This window comes from Thermobia domestica, chromosome 7 (assembly GCF_964235325.1).
Source record: "Thermobia domestica chromosome 7, izTheDome1.hap1.1, whole genome shotgun sequence".
In the NCBI taxonomy this organism is placed as follows: Eukaryota; Metazoa; Arthropoda; class Insecta; order Zygentoma; family Lepismatidae; genus Thermobia; species Thermobia domestica.
Window position 1 is genome coordinate 135,400,323 of NC_137460.1, and position 20,803 is coordinate 135,421,125.

A 20,803-nucleotide genomic window follows, 5' to 3' on the forward strand; every position below is an offset into this window, starting at 1 on the left:
AGTTAATGAAGTATTCATTAAAAAAAAGTTGTATCGTAATTAAAATAGTAAAAGATTTTCAAGAATAAATGACCATTTTAAAATTACATATTAAGAATATCTGCATGTAGTCCCGGGTTCGATTCCCGGTGGAACAATACAAAGAATCTCACAATCAATCACTTTCATTATGTCTCCTCTAGCATAAAGGGCATCACTTTGGGACGTTAGACTAAAAAATTAATTTCATTTCATTATTGAAAATGTTCAAAAGGACACCCAACACCCAGCCACCTAAAACACAATTCTGAGTAACTACTAATGTTTTAACAGATAGATTGACTTTATTTTTGTTTCAAAATATTCCAAAAAAATAAAATCGAATGTCTTTGAGAGTAACTAACAACAATTTAGCTAATGAAGCGTCAAATATAGTTTTTGTTCATGTGAGTTTCTTTCTAGTATTGAACTAATGAACTATTTTTAACTCTTTTAAATTTGTGCCTTTTTATGTAAATTATACACTTTCAATCAACAGCTACAGCATCATCCCTATTTATCCTAGGATCATGGTTCGTACCTCATTCTCTTCAGAATAGAAGAACCATTGAAACAGTACCATTCATATTTCCCTATTATGTCTCTGAGATGGAAAAGTTTGAGATAAAACGGATTTTTTTCTGATTTTTTAAAAAATTTTGAGCTCCTCTGGACCCACCCGTGTTAACGCACAGATCTCAAAATCAATTGAAAAATACTAAGGTGTGTACTAAACGCGTGTACAAAATTTCAAGCTTCTATGTTGAATAGTAAGGGCGGGGAAAATATTTACCAATGAACTAATAACATCCCCATAATGCCCCAGATGATCCCAAAAACCCTGATGTAATATTTATATTTTCCTGAGATATCCTATTTATCCTAGGGTCATATTTTATACTCCATTCTCTTCAGAATTGGACAGCCTTTCAAACGGTACCATCCACATGTGTTCATCATGTATCTGAAGCGGGAAAATCGCGAAAAAAGGGATTTTTGTTAGAAATATATATATATATATTTCTTTATCTTTTTGCCCCTCTGGACTCCCTTTTGTTAACGCAGAGATCTGAAACAAATCTGAAAAATAGTAAGGAGTGCACTGAATGTATGTGCAAAATTTCCATCTTCCAGTTGCAAAAGTAAGCCCGCCAAAAATAATAAAAATAGCCCTAATAATTTTTTAAAAGGTATGACGTCATCATCCTCTATGTCTCGACGCAGAAAGGCGTGAAACCATACGTAACATGTCCTACAATGCCACCAGGCTTGAAAAAAAAAAGTACTAATACTACTTTTTTAATCGAATAATGAACATACTATCTTTATCGTGTAAATATGAGTATGGAGCGGAGGTTACACTTCAGCAAAGAATGTGTGCAATTGGTAAATACATGCACATCTTCCTAACTTTGTTATGCAAAGCAGTTGTCAGATCTTTGCCTCTGGAAAGCTCTTTTTTAAAACTCTTTTTTCTTTCTTTTAAATCAAAGATGCACCACACTACTTGCGATAGAAGAATTTTTTGCAACAAATACGAGGTCTTCCAGTTCGGGGCTTGTTTCCATTTCTCACTGCTCTAGGATTTTTTTTATTCTCTTGTAGAAGGAGAGTCAGTGTTCCTCCCCTCTTGTCTGACTTCCTTTCCCCTATGTTAAATCATTTCTTCTTAGAAGCAAGAACCCCCACCAGGAATAGAACCTGGGACCACACATGTTAGCCATTTGCCAAGGAAGTCATGCAGGCAGAAGCATGCATTTATGCTTTTATAAACAACTTCTTCCTTCTACAAACATAAATTAGTTAAGATTTTTCAGAAAGCAAATTCTAATGCATAATACCTTCACCTGTTGCAAGTTTCAGGGAAACTCGATAATACTACATGTGCATAACGCCCTCGCCACTGCAATAGAAACAACCTTTCCGAACTTCTGTCCTAAAAACCTTCAACCGCTTGTGTCTTCATTTATTATAGTACTTTGCTTTGCAACCTTTAAATGGTTTTAACCATGAAAATTTTCAGCATGTTTCGACCTTGTATCCTCTGAATAGACTAATCTCTTTCCGTTTGACCTTTCGAAGGATCGTGTTTTTCGGCCTTTAGAGGCAAACAAATTGATTGCTTGCTCTCCAAGAAGCGGAGGAGATTGTTAAATTGATCTCTACTTTCTGAAATTCTTAAAGCCAATATACGTAATAATATATAACACATAGGTCTAGGAATTTTAGGTGTGCAGTCTTTTTTTAGAGCAAAAATCTTTTAGATTAATTTGAAGTTTAGCGTCCCGTTCAACACCGTGGCTATATGAGACGTGGACTTACATCTTACCGTGAAATTCGAACCACATGAGCTCTCATCGGGAATCGAACATGGGTCTCCCGTGCCACAGGCGGGTACGCTAGCCATATAACCAGGAGGGAGCTCATGTAATAACAAAGAATCATTGTCAAATATGCAGAAGTGACTGGCTCCTATGGAATATTACTATACATGACACAGACGAATAATTTAAAGGTACTTTCTAACATGCATGACAATACTAAAAGTCGCATCTTCGGTTTGATCGCTAATGCAATTACTACATATCATGAATAAGCTGTGTATTTCTTAAGCACTTCGAATATGTAGTAATAAATCATTACAACATGCCTAAGACATCAGTAAATTTAAATTTAGCAACGCAGCTTGAACATAACTTTACACGATAAAAATAAATGATTTACGTCCCGCCGACATTCATACTATGTAATGTTTTTCATGTCAAATGTTTGAAGTACTAGTGTTATGAAACTATATAGTATTGTTAAACAACGCATTTATTAAGATTATACTAATGCTATAATTGTAAATGATGTCATCCTATAATGTTTATGACTATAGTGGACGTGCTAATGCGCTGAATGCTTTTATTCGCTACGGTGATACTTTGACAACTATAAAATGGTTAAGAGCAAAAATCTCCATATATAATTAAGTTATAAAGACATCAATGTTTCATAGTTTACTAAATAAACATATCGCAGATTGCAATAAAATCATAAGCATAAATGATGTAAAGAATACAGTCATAAAGACATTTGAGAGACAAGTAAAATCAACACATTATTTGATAGTTATTGGTTTACATTGATGATGGCAAGATTATACAGACAAAATTGTAACTACTTGTATTTCTTTTAAGAAGTCATCATTCGATTTTGCCAAAATGTCCGCTAGATCAATACGAAAAGTTTTGAAATGTGGATTTAGTGATCCCTAATCTTCTCGAAAAATAAAAATGAAATCTTTACTTTTGCGTTCCAGAATACACCACCCAGGCTAAAGAAGATTGGTTGAATAATGGAAGTGTATCATTTTAAAATAACATGAGTGGTACAAGAATGCAATTAGAAGAATACAAATATGGGAATGTTTAAGAAAAAGGCATGGACAGGTTTCTGTCCACCACAAACACAGGATCAAACTCGGAACCCTCACGCACCAGATAGCTCTGATCGTTTTCTATCTATCTATCTATCTGTCTATATATGCAGTGTGGCCGAAAGTCCCTTTACATCTCGACTAATGCATGTAACAATGTAAGATATTAAGGTAATTAAAATTTGAATCTCCCATCCTGATCATTGGTATGGCAACTGTGTTCCTCATGTGAGTTGCAGCGTGACTGCCACGTGGCTGTCCGTGGAGGGAAGAGAATAGTCTGTGCATTGACCAATTCATTCTCTCGCCTTTTCATGTTTGGTGAACATCAATGGCAGGTACCAGTGATTTCACGTTAGATTATCGCTCAAGCCAAGTTGTCATTTTACAAGAATCTTGTAGCTGTCATAAAAAAAATCTTGCAACCCTACTATATTTCTCCATCTAAACGTAGTCCTAAAAGGGATGGCGACACACAAATCGCTTATCATGCAGTTTATTTTTCATGTGTTGCAACCGAAAGAGTCAGATGATAATTCAAGAGAGTGCGGACAATGAATCACTATAAATATGTTTTTACTGGATAAAACAATCAACAGTTTGGTGTGCTGAGTGAGAACTAGCGTCGTCGTGATAAAGAAAGATGTAACGATTTGGGTTTGTGTTACGCAATTTGTTGATCACTTCTCGTAAAAAAAAAAAAAAAAAAAAAAAAAAATCGTTGCATACTAATCAGTATTTACAGTTCTTTGATTTTCTAAAACTACGTTGCCACATACCCACGAGTATAAGCGAAGAAATAAGCAATCATTTGCTTGGCAGCCCTCCTCGAACGAACAACATTTGTTGGTTTTGGCTCACTCTGAAACACCTAAACAGTTAACTGCTGTTTAGTTCCGGATTCATGTGAATAGATCAAAGGTTCCACACCAAATTTGACTCTACGTTCGTTGAATTTTGTGAGCGTTTTGTTAACACCAATTGACACAAGCCTTTTTTGAGTTTCGGTGTGGGATCAACAATTTGAAAGTTTCCGGTGATTACGCAAAATCATGGGTATTGCTTTCATGTCAATGCTCAAGGATGTTCATGTCAATGTCAGTGTCAATGTCAATCTCACGTTATATCACATAATCATTTCTCTCAATCACTTCAGGCATAGCATTAACATTACTAGCAACAGAAGTGGATAGACGATCTTCATGAAATTCATCACTGTGAAATGTGGGACCACGCTGGAATTCGGAATATGCACAGATGGTGCCTTATCCCTAGAAACCAAATGAAATCGCTTAATACATTATTTCATTTGAAATAATAATAAAAAAAAACATTGCCCAAAAGTGTTCAGGAGAAACTTCAATTATCCATTTAAAAAATACGTATTTCTTGAAACTTCTGCGAAAAAGAATAGGCTTAAATGAACAATCATCAAAGATAATTTAAAGCAGAACACTAGACCACTGTCAGTAGTTGTTTGCAGAAACTTTTTCAGCAGTCCTAGTATTAATGCTATTTGTGAGCTATTTAAATAAAGTGATCTGCACGATATTGTTTAAATCCACTGCACACTTATATTATATTCTAGCTAGACCCTTCTTGTCAATAAACAATTAAAATTTTAGCATACAGTGTTCAGGTAGATGGATTATCTTATTTATTCCCATCTCGCCCCTCACCCACTCATTCCTCACCTATCTTTCTCTCCTCTTCCTCACTGCCGTACACATTTGTCCTTCTCCTAATTGAAGTTATGACTGGAAACGATTAACAGGTAGAATTTGTAAGTCTTTTTTTTTTTTTTTTTGGCGTGTAGTAGTCCGCACAATTATTTTGTTGCCACTTTGTTCCTTATTTTAGTTTTTAACATCCTGACTGAGAAAATACCCGTTCCAGTACTACATTTTAATGACAGCTTAAAATACACCATACGAATTTACATAAAAGAGGAAATACTGCTTTAGAATAATCGTATTTTGTTTTAAGCAGAAATCCAAAATTATTGTGCGCTATTATCAGGTGATATATTAAATTTGGTGATTCTCATCTTGCATTTGTCGATTTAGATTAGCGAACGCAGACAATACAAAGTCAAGAAAATTTAAGCAGAGTTTCTTGTAAGGGTTTTTAGCCTTTGAAGAATCATTTCTGCAATGAAAAGCTTATCTTCTTTGCCTACTAGTATAAATATTAGGTTTATTAATTTGCTTTTCATTCATCAATAGACCAGTAGGTAAAACAAAATCTCAATAGATACACTGAAATATCAGTGGGGTTGGCAACACTGGTGTCAACTGACTTCTGATATCTACTGCTCAGTCAAGTAGCTACTATGTTAGTCAAAACTAAGTCCACCAAATTCTAGTACCAACTGACTTATGTCCCGCATGGTATGTTGCAAATTCATTTATAAATAAACTAAAAGTGTTTCCAGTTCACTTACCACCCGCAGTTTGTTCTCTGGATTAAAATCACTTCCGAGTTTCAGGCTTGCCGCAATCATCATGCTTTCTTGTACTGTTAACAGAGGCTGAAGGATATCTTCCTGCATGATGTAACAGGAAAGTTTGTGAAATGTTCTCAATTCCCTTGGATGTCCATTCACACTGATGCGACCAGTCACACCTGACGATCTGAAAGGACAAGATACATGTCATTAAACAAACAAAATTCTTGTCTTAAATAAAACTTTTGAAGCAATATCTATGTCACTGTTATTAATAAGTGTATCACAGTTAGAAATATCTGCGTCACTATTAGGAGCATGTGTATAACTGTTAGGTTTATGTACGTCATTCTTACGAGCGTGTGTATCACTGTTATAAGCATGCATATTACTGTTAGGAATATGTACGTTACTGCTAGGACGTGCATTACTGTTAATAATAGGTATATCACTGTTAGGAGCACGTATGCCACTGTTAGGAATATGTACGTCACTGTTAGGAGCATGTGTACCATTGTTACGAATTTCTATATCACTGTTAGGAGCATGAGTATCACTGTTATAGGAATATGTAGGTTACGGTTAGGAGCATGTATATCACTGTCAAGAGCGCCGATTTCTCTGTAAATTTGGGGGGAGGCCCATTCAGATGCAGAAGATATATATGTAAGGATTTTAAGACAAATTGCATTCAATTTATGCCAAATATTGTATATTCATAAATACAATAGGGGGACCCGGTCCCCCCGCCCCCCAGGATCGGCGCCCTTGATCACTGTTAGAAATATGTACATTGTTAGTAGCATGTGTATCACTATTAGAAATATGTATGTCACTGTTAGGAGCATGGGTATTATTGTTAGAAATATTACGCCACTGTTAGAAGCATGTGTATCCCTAAGACGAACGATAATGACATATTTTTTTAAAAAACGAAATGAAATCCTTGAGTTTTACGTCCCGGTTAGGCTAAAGGAGACGGTGATGATGAGTAATGAATGAAATGGTGGAATGAAAAAAGTGGGAGGAAACGGGAGAACGGCGAGAAAACCCCCACACACGGTGTTTGTCCACCACAAAGTTCATTTGGCGGGGGCTGGGATCGAACCCGGAACTCCAAGCACTAGAGGTGAACGCTATACCACTGAGCCATCGCGGCCCCAACATAATTTAAATTTACAAACGTAGTTATAATTTCTAATTGCTTTCTTTTTAGTAATTGAAAAATACTTCTTGCATAACAATTGTGAGTTCCATTTTATTACAACACATTTCAATTTTTAGGTGTCGAGGACCCCCTGGCTAAGTCCCACGGACCCCACTTTGAGAACTACTGCGTTAAACAATTTATAAGATAAAAGAATAATGTAAAAAGTGATAGAAAAAAATAAAGAAAGAAAGAAGTTAAAGGAAAAAAATACAATTCTTGTTAATACAAACGCGAAGATAGTGGTTAGCGCACGGATGTGTTGAACGAGCTCTGGGATCAATTCTCGATTGGAAAACATTAAAATTTAAGAACAAGATGGTTTGGGATCTACCTAGAACCGTAGATTCACGTTTCATACAACTTTAGTGCTGACAAAGGACGCTAAATTGCAAGCAACCAACCAAACATCATATGCACTTTCGGTACGGGAGACCTGACTTCGATTTCTGGTATTGAGCACGTTGTTCAAATCCAATGTTAAATTGTAGGTCAATATCTGATACAGACTTCGTACTGAAAGCACCTATAAATCAACCAAGAACGTATCATATACATATTTACCCTCTCTAAAAAAAGCATTAGCTATCTCCTGCGAAAAAATAAACACTTCAAAGTCTCACGTTTCTGGAAACGCTTTACCAACTGAGACAGTTAGTTAGATACTTAATGAGATGAAAACATCGAAATAATGTGTGTGAAGAAAAATCAAGTAATCCAGCGACTTTTTCTTCATTCTAATTATTTCGGAAATTCCGCGGATTTGTATAACTAGCTGAGCTGATTTACAAATAGGCCTACATAAGGTGTCCTCATTGTACGATATGTATAACCTATTTCCGTAGCTTGAGAACATTAACAACTTAGACAGTGACGTAGTTTGTGCAAGTCTCCAAGGAAACTAGACTTACATATATTAACTTGCGTAACCTTGATTTTTCTTCTTTTACGCATATGAATATTTTAATAAATCAAGGTCAGAAGACTGGCTGTAATATTACATCCTTTTTTTTTTTTTTTTTTTTTTTTGTATTCGTGTGCCTTAATATAGTCAGAATACTGTCATATTAAGTCAATTTAAAATTATAGTGTTCAGTCAATTAGTTAAATACTCACACAATTGATCTAAAATGATCAATTTGAATAAATTTTATATTCTCAAAATATTCCGAATGTCATTGAAATTAATGCTCTATCTTAATGTATAAATAAAATAACATTGACATTTATTATAAGAGAAAAAGCCAACGTATTTTGGACGCCAGTGGCGTATTTAGGGGGGGATTCCGGGCTTAAGCCCCCCCCGAAATCTTACTTACTATAGTAAAGTATATTAAATATCTTGCAGAATTTTCACATTTTCAGGCAAAGCCCCCCGAAAAAGGAAAAGCCCCTCCCGAAACAAAATCGTAAATACGCCACTGTTGGACGCTATTTCTATTCAAGAATCATGCGCAGATATACATAGGATTCATGGCTGCAACCTTTCCGAATTATTATCCATAATTCAGAACAGAGCTCCCTTGTGGCAATATGGGTTGCGTAAGTGCCTTTAACGCAGGGGATCCGGATTCGATTTCCGGCGGGAGCTCAGTAATTCGGAGCTACCAGGTTTAAACTGTAGATTTATGTTTCATATATTCACACTATTGAAGCAAACGATAAACTCCAAATTAACAGATCAACCAACTATAATTCCTTGTATTTGCATTTATACAGAATGGAAATCATGATAATAGAAACCATATTTTATACTCTATCGTTTCAAAAAGCATGATATCTGGGATCATAACAATTTTTCAGAATAACACTATTCGATAACTACACAAAAGGTTTCGCTTTCATTTTTCAAGAGCATTATCGAGAATTTGTACTCTAGAAAATTTCGGATTAAAGTAATTTTATCAATATAATTTATAAGTAAACAAAGAAAAAAGTTCTCCATTCTATTTATTCCTTCATACACAGTAAAAAAAAAATGGTTGTGTTAATTCAACTCAATTTTAAGACAGGACAGTGGTTCCAGCGTGACTACCACTATGCAGTGTTAGTTCGACACAGACTCCGCCGTGTTGGCGTTTAACACAGGGGGTGTGTTACGTCTTTAACACACAACCGGTGTTAAATTCGGATCTGTGTTAGTATTTTCGGTGGTGATTCGATACCATGTCAAGGTCGATAGTGTCGAGAAAAGTGTTGACTGTTACTTGTGGCGGTGTTGCACCAACACGGAGAAAGTAACATAGTATGTAGTGTGTTAATTATTTTGTGTTAATATTACACCATGTCAAGTATCAATATAACACAGTCCCTGTTTTACTTCAACATCATTTTCTTATTATTTCAACACACAATCTGTGTCATAATTTGAGGTCAAAGCCGTATAAGTAACACCATTTTGGTGTTAATTCAACACTCCCTCCTAAAATTCAAGGTCAGACCACCAGATTAACCCGTCTTTGGTGTTAGTTCGATCCCACTTCTGTGTTACTACGGCACCTATTTCGATGTTGAAATAACTCCGTGTGCGGTGTTGATGTAACCATTTTTCTGTGTTGGAAACCCATGTGGTGTGCATGCTTACCGAAGATTCTAATTTTAAAATAAGAATAGTAAACTACAGAAGACTTCATATAGAAAATCTTCATAAAAATTTTTGTCGTCCTCCCTAACATTTATTGTGAAGTATTTCTTGATGGTGCGAAATATAACCTTCACCAACATCTTGTTCAAGAATTATAGAAAACTCTTGCCTATATCCTTATAATTTGTTTGGCTCTTAATCTTGATTCAACTTGTTTTTCGCCATTTTTCAAGCACAGTCTCCGGTGTCGACTGGTGAGCTCTAGTACAGTGTAGAAGTAACGCAGTAATACGATGTTGTTTCTCGCTGTTGACATATTTCTTCAGGAACATTACGTAAAACAACTGAAAACACATCGCGCGGTTTGCATGTTGAAATTTTGCGTATACCTGGATTTGTTGAAGTATTTCTTTCTACTGTGTTTGTCTGTAGCTTCAATTCATAAGCTTTTATAATTAGATGCCCAACATATTTGGCAATCACACAGAAAATAACACCGAAAATTCTACACTTGTGTTAATTTAACACACAGGCTATGTGTAATTTCAACTACCGGTATTTGACACACAACTTCAAATGGAAGGTGAGTTGTTCTAACCACCTGTTTGTGTTATATTTTAACACAATCGTGTTAACACATAGGCATGTCGTTGAAATAATACAACGATTTTTTACAGTGCAGTAATTTAATAAATTAAGATTTACATAATGAAAAATCTGAATTACGTTACGAAAAACATATTACAATGAATTAGAGAATGAGAAAGACATGGAATTCAGAACAAAGAAATGAATTTATTTCCAAAGTTTTTCCCTGAAATAGCCGACATTTCATTACTCATTACGTAGTTCTTTTACAGTACTGTCATCTGCGCAATTCTATCAAATACCGGAACTTGAATTCTGCGTTCGATTACCCCAATATATTTTGTTATCCAGGTTGTCAGTGCCAAAACCGGTATGAACTCTGATAGCATGATGCACTGAGATAACTCCGTTATCCGGACAGCAGTATGTTATATAAATATACGGAATCTCTATAGTTACCACAGAAATCAGTACGGAGCATGCGCGCTGACTACGTGGATGCGGCGCACTCACAAGATTTTTAGTTTGATAGAAACAAAATAAAATAAATATTTCTCACTTGCCATTATCAAACATAATATGAAATTAAAACATTGGGATTAGAAGTTAAAATTTCTAATCTCTAAAACATTTGTGCAAAGGTAACCAAGCAACACACTTCCCCCTTCCTTGCCTTCTTTGACCTCGTCAAAGACAGTCCCCACAATAAAAAATGGAAATATATTGTGAATAGAACCGAGCACAGAAATTTATGACAGTGTTCATAAGATATTTTTAATTAAGAGGAAATCAATCGAAAAAATATCGAGACTCCCTTGGAAACATATAACACATCCCGTCATTATATGCACCCACTAGGGATGGTACCGAGACCGAGACTAGTCTCGGTATCGTCTCGGTCTCGTCTCGAATTATCGAGACGAGACCGAGACCGAGACGGACTTTTATATACCGAGACGAGACCGAGACCGAGACGGACTTTTCCATAGCGAGACGAGACCGAGACCGAGACAGACCTCTATAAATCGAGACGAGACCGAGACGAGACCTTGGCCAGTCTCGAAAGTCTCGGTCTCGTCTCGAATATTGACAGCTATTTTGCCTTTACTCAAAATTTGTTTCGCTGCTGTGTGAGATAATATGGGAACGGTTGACTGATGTACAGTTGCGTATTTAGGGGTTAGGTGTCGGGTTCAAGCCCCTCCCGAAATAAATTTATGATCATTTTTTCGCATTGCACGTACAACACAAATGTTTCTTACCCGTTCCTCAAGCTTCTCCCGAAACAAAATCCACTGCTGTTGTATATAATCCTCTCTCTCTCTCTCTCTCTCTCTCTCTATATATATATATATATATATATATATATATATATATATATATATATATATATATATATATATATATATATATATATATATATAAAACTTTTACTGGGTAAGGTAGGGTAAAAACGGACCCAAAATTTAACGAAATTCGCACAGAAAAAAATTTTTTTGACTCTTCATATTGCAGCAAAACTACGAAAATTAATAGAAAAGAAAACTAGAAAGTTAAAAATCACTCATATTGCCGGGACAGAGAAAATAGATACATGTAGCTCGAATTACCTATATACTTATATAATATGTATGTCCATGTTTTGCAAGTAATTATCATCCAATATAAAATTTCAACATAATGAACGCACAATTAGTTTTCTCGAATAAAGATCACATGCATCGCTGAGAGCTCAGGAATAAGCTTAATCTATGATACGGCACTGGATATATGCTTATGTAATACTTTACGACCTTATGTACTTGTTTAAGAAACAGAATGTACTTAAAGTGAGACGCGAACTATACGAAACATCGGACTTTGAATCTAACTTGTTTGATGATCCAATCCGAGACCTCAGATAGCAAAAATGAGTGCCGTAGCTTCTAACACAAGGTTAAGGAAGTTCCTGTTTTACAGTGTCAATTAAACACTGGATGTGAAATGGTAAAAAATCATTTGATTATTTTGAAACAAAATATATTGTAGTAATAATTTACTCTATTTGTTAAGGCAATGAATATGACAGTCAAAGCAGAATGTATTGGATAATAACTGAGAAATTGTAAAATTTCAATTTCGGTACGATTAAATACATTCGTGCTGCTATGTGTTGCGTTATTCGTTAGGAGGTATTGAACAATTCTGATTCAAAGGAAGGAAATATACTACTGTATAGTACTGGGGTTAATTTAATAGAGTTTAATTGTATAGACAGTACTGAAGCTATTTGAGACAAAGTCTATTGCTGAAAGTGAAATATGAGTTACTATTAGGGTTTTATCCCGGGTATGTTATACCCACTGATGATTGAACCTGGAACACACACATGGAAAGCATTAGCGCTAGCAAATTAGGTACGAAGAGGTACATCATACCATAATTCTATGTCAAGAATGAAGGCAAAAAATAAGAAGCGGAAACGACAGACTGTACCTTCGAGACTTTCGAGACGAGACCCGAGACGAGACCGAGACTTGGCCTTCGAGACCGAGACCGAGATCGAGACAGGCATCTGTTGATCGAGACGAGACCGAGACCGAGACGGCGATTTTTGACTCGAGACGAGATCGAGACCGAGACCGCTACTTATCAATCGAGACGAGACTGAGACTGTATGAAGTCTCGTCTCGTCTCGTCTCGATACCATCCCTAGCACCCACATAAATTTTGTAAAGTCGGCGCTGTTGGTACGGAGAATACTTTATCCACATGCTATGTACGTACTGCCATTTTTTCCCGCTTAGATGTTACACCATGCCGCTGAAGGATATATAACATCTAGCAGTCTCCTGAATATTGCATATGTATACGTACGTTACATACATCAGCTATGTGTTACATACGTCCATCTGTGAGATCCTGACCGCCTATACAGGGATGTACGCAGGGGTGGGTCCTGGGGGTCCGGACCCCCCGACATTTCGACTTTTGTGTAAATTTAGCCTAATTTTAGGGGCAATTTTAGAAATTTTACTATAAAATACCCTTCTATTGAGTTTGGACACCCGAAATAAATTTCAGTTTACGCTACTGCGCCTATGTACAGTTCTTTCGTTCGTACGGAAAGTACGTTTATTCGGAAGACTTATACTTAGAAGAAATGTACTTCTTCAGTTATACGTATGCTGTCCGTTAAGTCCAAAAAACTACAGGATTTACAAATGTAACCTACGTTTTCACGTATGCCACATACGTTTTTTCATCTCAGCGAAATTTGCAGAAACTTTGTAATGTAAATGATGTTAGCTGCAAGATTGCAATAAGCTTACTAGTTACTGTCTAAACAATTTGGAGACTGTTGAATCAATATTGAATCACTCATAATAGGTATTCCTTGAGCCTCTATTATGTGAGTCAGTTTGCAATGCAAGTCGGGAAGACAGCTGCAAATCTCTGCAAAATGATAGTATAACAGGCATTAACTCATTGGTTAGTTCATAGCACTGGTCCCATGACCTTACTATTGATTTCATGATTACTTACGCCTTAAAAATACTAACGTTACTGGTTCTATTATTTGACTTTTTTTTTTTTTTTTTGCAAGTAATGAATAGTGCATTAGTTATATTTTCTGTAACCTTTCATAAAAGTTGAAAATAACCCTTCAACTAATGTATTTTCTACCTTCAAGTAAAACCAGTGGGCTGTAATAAATTAAATTTTATGTTTCTACCTTGTACTCAGTAGTAAAGCGCTCACTCCTAGTGCGTGAAGTTCCTGGTTTGATCAAATAAGTTTGTAGTGGACACTATCGTGTTCATGAGTTTCTAAGGATACTCCTCCTGTTTCCTCCCACATTCTATTCTGCCAATTATTCCATCATTATTCACTTGGCTCAACCATCTGTCTCCCTTAGGCTACAATGCATAATCCTGGGACCCTAAAGTGTAAAATACGTTATTTTAGACAAAAAAACATACTACATTCAAATCAAAAAGTGTATAACTATGTTCTTACATTTGATATTATTGATTTCACAGTGTACAATCGTGCAGATTCTTCAAAATGGCTGCAAGACTGAACTAATGTAACGCCAACTGATGTGCAAAAGCAATTCAAGGCTCTCAATTCAAGTTGGTTACAAGTGTACAACGTGCAGATTTTGAGAGTTTTACAAATGCACGCTCGAGTGCAAACTTACAGAAACTCCATAACACAATAAGTCCCGCAAGTCTAGAACAAGTAAAGTTCACTCTTGCTACAAATTTGTAGAAAACTTCAAAAGCACTAAAAGTCCCGCAGGTGAAGCACATAGTTGCTCCAAGCTGGGAACTTACTTTAGCTCCTGGTGTCTTTACGAAGACTCAAGGAAGTAGCGTATCTTTTAGTAGATCTACGTATATATGTTCGTGCTCAGTGTTTTCTCTTTGTGTTGTTAATATGTAATATATAAAAATATTATTTGCTTAATTCACCACCATGAAGTTATTTTACACTAGTTACATTACCAGACTAACATGAGAAGGATATTTTGGAAGGACGGCAGTTAGAATAAAACTGAAAGTAAATTCTTGTTTTCATCTAATCTGACTGAGGAAAACCCTTGTAACCCTTACGCGGATGATCGATTAGGATTAGGGTTAGGAATTAGATTTCTGGGCTCTCGGCATCTATGGTCATGTTAGCCCGTCACATATAAGAGGGATGAGGTCCCTCGGCGATCACGCTGTCCGGGGAATTGAAGAGCAAGGAAGGAATGAGAAAGGGAGGAAGTGTCCTCGGACCATTATGTTAGGTACCATCCCGGCATTTGGCAGGTGTACGTGAGGAATCCCCCCTCCAAAAAAAGTTCATCAGGACAGCTGGCCTGAAAAACCTATTACACCTTTCCGACCGAGTGCTCCTACCGGGAATCGAACACGGGACCGTTCACACCAAAGACGAGAGCGTTAGCGACTACGCTACGCGGGGCCACACGCGGATGATCACTACGGGGCTAGAACGAAGAGGCTATCTCGTTTGGAAATCAAGAACTAGCGATGCATACGAGACCAGATTTGATGCTTTTTCATCTCAAAAATGTGTCGTGAAAGTTGTGTCTTGTCTCTAAAAAGTGTAACTTTTTATTGGAAGAGCTCTGACTCGTCACAAAAATTCTGTTTTTATCTTGTCTCGTGCGCAATCTGACCAAAGAACGATAATAATTCATCTATGCTCATGTGACGTCAGAATACATAGTTCATGGATAAGAGTGAAATAGATTTTAGTTTGTAAAACTACTAGAAAAGTTAATGGAGCCGAAAAAGATTCCTAACTACAAATTTCTAACTCAAAGAAAATACATTTCATTGGCTTAACCGTTTCAAAGTGTGAATGGACTCTATCGAACATAATAAACGTTCAGGTTGATTACCATGACTTCTGAAGCGGTTGAGAAAGTGTGTGAAATCGTCTTTCAAGGGCAAAAGCCATCCATGACAACTGTGAAATCATCACAAGACTTACGATATAAAATAACGGATACTGACTATAGTATCGTCATAAGTAACAATTGTCTTTTCATTGCAACGGTATGCGAATCACTAAAATGAGCTTTTATTTAAAACTTGGAGAAGTCTAAACAGAAAACTATCACTGTCATATATAATGCTACCTCCCTACATCAACACCCAAATTCTTTGATTTCTCTTTCATACACCCACGTGTACCAAACAAATAAGCTTCACTTCACATTTAATGTTGCCCCCGAGACGAGACAAATTATTAGATCTCAAACGCTGTTTCAATGATATTCAATGCATAGTATAAACTTATAATAAATTTGTAGAATGACTATAGAGCACAAAGAAGAACACATATCCATGTTCAGAGATACCCAAGTCACTACTCAGTATACTTAAGTGTATGGTTTAAATGTTATATCACATCCTTTGTAAATCTCTCGTAACACGGAGGAATTCTGATAACTTCCAGGTAAAATCAAGAAAACAATCAGGGCATACAGTCTGTACATACATTTACAAAGAAGGAACACAGATTCGCAATTCTTCCTCTAAAAAGAAAAAAAGGAAAACAAAAACTCTGATTTTCAATAAAACTATATATTTACTATTTGGAATTTTCGAAGCTTTTCGTCAAACCCTTTTTAAGACAGAAGAAAAAGGTGCCGGTACGGCATACTGTTGCATACCGCCAGAAATTAAACTCCGCCAGAATATATATACTAACAGAATACCCGTTCTACGTACGTTTTATTTTAGACATATTAAAGGGGTGAATTTGGATTTAAGCGGCATTGGAAGTGTCACTGTTCATCTCAGCGAGCCCGAAAACTATGAATTCGATAGTAATATTGGTCAATTTCGATAATTTTTAAACATCTCCCTCCTCCCCTTCTCCTAAGTTGCACCATCAAAGTAAAACGATAAAAACCATTCCAGACCCGAACCTCATCTATGTTGAAAACTTGATCGAGGTCGGTCCCGTGGGTCAAGAATTATTAAGTTTTATTTATTTTTATATAGATTCCTTCTCCCCCCTCCCCTACGTTGTAAAGTTAAAGTGAAATGATAGAAACACTTCCAGTCTCGAACTTCATCTATGTTGAGCTCCCTCGTGGCTAAGCGGTTGGCGTACGCGCCTGTGGCATGGGAGATCCGGGTTCGATTCCCGGCGGGAGCTCATGTGGTTCGAATTCCATGTTAATCAGTCGGTCCACGTCTCACATAGCCTCGCTGCTGAAAGGGACGCTAAACTAAAATCAACTCAACTCATCTATCTTGAAAATTTGATTGAGATCAGCTGGGTGGTTCAAGGGGTGCGAAGTTCCAAACATAGTGACTTTATATGCGTAGGCTATATATAAAGACAAATTTAATGTTGCGTACTTTGGGTAAAGATTACGTGTAGTAATCGTGCAAGTAAGAAAAAAGTGCAGCAATTTGTTTGACACAAAGAAAGACCTTGCCAACATGTAAATTCGCATGTTTCCTACTGAATGCAAAATAATTTATTACTGCATAGTAGATCACACAACCATAGAATTCCCACAGACTTTAAGGTCTTTTCTTTTTCTCTCATTGTTCCGCAAAATGATTCCACATAAATGCTAGGTAATAGAGATAATGAGCTGTTAATTGCTTGGATAGTGAAAAAAGAAAGAGAAAACTATATTTACAGTATATGAGACTAAGGTTAAAATGGTTCACAAGGTCAGTACATAAGAAAATATAGGATACCTGGAAAATTATTATGTAATCAAAGTAACTTCAAAGTAACATTACTTCGAACTGGTATCTATGCATGTTTTTCGAATATTCAAACATGTCTGTATGTGCTACTGCATATTCTGGAAAATCCTTTTGTATTTTCGAATGACGATAGGCAAGAAGAAAGTATAGTAACCGTGAAAACATTAAAATTCGAAATTCCAACGGATTTATGTTTCATGATCCCTACACACACATACAAAAAAAAAAAAAAAAAATGGTTGTGTTAATTCAAGACAATGACTGGATCTGCGTCACACGAGTTGTATTAAATTTTGATACATGCCTGGTGCTACTCCAACTCCATCGTACAGCGGAGTAAAGTGTTAAAATGGTAATCATTAAATCAACCAGCTGGCGTGATTAGGAATCATTTTAGTAACACACCACTGGTGTAGAGATGGCCAGAACTGGATCCTAAAACACCTGGGTTCTGGGCAAAAACGAATTATAATTCTTGTTCTGGAACTGGCTACCTGATTCTAGATTCTGTAGCCGGGTGCCCGATTCTCAGTCCTGGAACTGAGAACTCGATTCTAGGTTCTATGGATTCAGATTTCCGGTTTCCGGATCCAGATGCATACTACATCGAAAAATGAACTATAATTGTGGTATTAAAACGCTGCTTCAATACTAAAATGAAAATCGAGTTAGGGAGCAAACGGAATAAACTGAATATTACTCAAATTCTTGTTTTGTAACCTCTGGCCATGGATAGTTGACTATCGAACATTTTTTTGTTCGGTAGCGTAATTTACACGTTAAAAAAATGCGTAGCGAAACCAAGAAGAGTCTAACAGTTTATAAGGATGTAGTTAAATTTACGTTGAAGTTGCACCATTCGGTCGTGACGCAATGTCACGTGGAAAGTAGTCCACTTTGCACACACAACTTCATTAATAAATAAAAGTGATATATGTGCGTTAAGAAGAAACATAGCTGAGCGAGAGTCAGCGAGCAAAGGAGGTTAGAAGCCCGGCAGGGCTCGTTTTGTTCCATCTATGCCCGCTGATAATACCACATGACCTTATGTTATAAATATCTAATACCACTCTAACAGTGCAACCTCGTTGTAAATCTAACCTCACTCCAGTTTATAACGTGCGGAGTTCGCGGTGTTGCACGTATAAATCCATTATAAACTCGAAATTTTCACTTATCATTATCGGGTAAGTAATGTACTATCTTTTAGTGCCTTTGGTAAAGAACATACAGGAAACTAGTTAGTGTTCAAAGTGATCTTCACAGGAAGAAATACACTCAATGATGGCCACATTAATTATCTACGTATGATATCCATAGTTGGGGAAAAAGCTATATGCAAGTATGTTAGCCACCAGTAGATCATATTTAATATATGGCTAATCAGAAAAATAAACACACTGCTGAACAAGACTGCACTTATTTTAATATAAAAACATACACGGACTCAGTGTACGTCTGATGAGGATCTTGGCTAGAAGATCGAACGTCACATGTAAATGTGTTTTTATATTAAATAAGTGCAGTCCTGTTCAGCAGTGTGTTTATTTTTCTGATTTTATTCGCAAGACGTTGACTATGTGTGTCAATATGGCTAATACAATGATATTTACAATATCTCAAGCTACGTTCGTAGAGTACACGTAAAAAAAAAAAAAAAAAAAAAAAAAAAAAAAAAAAAAAAAAAACTTCTTAGTAATGGCATAAGTAAAAACTTCCACGATAATCGCATAGTTTTTATTTGGTTAAATTGTAACGTTTAGTTCGAGCGTCCGTATATCTGTAGCCTATTCCACATAAAAGTATTTGTCACAAATATATTTTGTTTTAGTAATTCACCATACAATTGTGCTCGCATTTCATGCACTCACTGTGTATACAAAACACTGAATCCAATAATTGTATCATAACACATTTCTCGCAGTAATCTTTCCACAATAAATACAGCAATCACGATCATCATCTGACAACTTCAATTTCTATCTGGCAGGAAATTTCTTACCAGGGGTTACATATCTAAAAGAAAAAAAAAAAAAAAGAACTTTACAGGTGAAAGAAAAAAAGCAGAGTTGTTAATTATGCAGAGCGAAACATTGCATGAGTGTTATTTCCAGTCATACGAACGTTAGAACTGAGAATACCAGGTCCGTAGTAGTAGTAGTAGGAGGAGGAGGAGGAGGAGGAGACGAGGAGAAACATCTGTTTAATAACATAGCATTTGCTTTCATTTATTATAATGATTGAACTAATGATCGATCTTGATTCTTGAAATTAATTGGAGTGTTCGTCATTGGTATCTCAAATCATTTACATGGAAACGTCGCTCTATGATAGCTACTCTGCCAATCATACAAACCATTCGCTCTGACAATCATAGAGAAACAAGAATCACACACATTTGGCAGGCTGTGCAAGACTGACTTGACGTACCACTCGTGTCCAAAATTATTGTCGCATATCTATAACTGTCCTCTTGAAAGAATATAATTTGATAATAATTTCGCAGGGTATTTTTAATACTGATACTATGTGTATAATTGGGAAATGTATATTTGTGGTAAATTTCATAAGAAAGAATTATACATACGAAAATTATAATGAGTAAAATAATATGTTGTTAAATGGACAAGAAAATTTTATTTTCGTTTTATTGTTCTTATTTACTGCTCTTTTGACATGAAATTTGCCACATGGATGTCTATATTTGCCGATTATACACAAATACCGGGCGAATTCGTTATCAAATTATATTCCTACAATAACATATTTATAGACATGCGACAATAATTTTGGACATGAGTGTACATCACTCTGGGCAGCTACTCTATCCTCTGGTAATAGCAAATATGTCGAAAATGGTAGAAAGGGTCGAACACAAATGTTGCCTAGAATCACGTAATGTTATTATGTATCATGTTATTATATATCATTTTATAAAATAATTTATACATTTCCACATTTCCACATTACAATTCAACTATTCTAACACTACTTACCACAATTTCTAACAAAGCGTACTGCCTATTCCATACGTCAATATGTACTCAAATACAACTACTACTGTCACGTGATATGTCTGTGCAAAACTATTAAAGGATTGCCATCATACGAGGAGTGATTATCATCGATCAACTTACAATACTTTCATAATATTTAGTAATAAGCCGAGTTTGATTCCCCATAGAACCACAGAAATTTTGATGTTGACTATGATAGGGTTGGGAATCTACTTGAGTTACGAAGTAGTAAACTGTGGTGTGCAAGGCCGAAAATAAGGACAATGTGATACCGATAATTTAAGTACACT

At 36.0% G+C, this 20,803-nt stretch overlaps 1 protein-coding gene across 1 annotated transcript in view; it reads right to left on the minus strand.

Annotated features, from left to right (window-relative positions):
• The window catches only part of LOC145690409 (ATP-binding cassette subfamily G member 4-like), a 265,830-nt gene that overhangs the window by 89,898 nt on the left and 155,129 nt on the right, over positions 1-20,803 (minus strand). Inside the window, exon 3 of the mRNA XM_081765254.1 lies at positions 5,883-6,072. Within this exon, the coding sequence (XP_081621380.1) occupies positions 5,883-6,072 (190 nt within the window). The remainder of the gene's footprint in view (positions 1-5,882; positions 6,073-20,803) is intronic.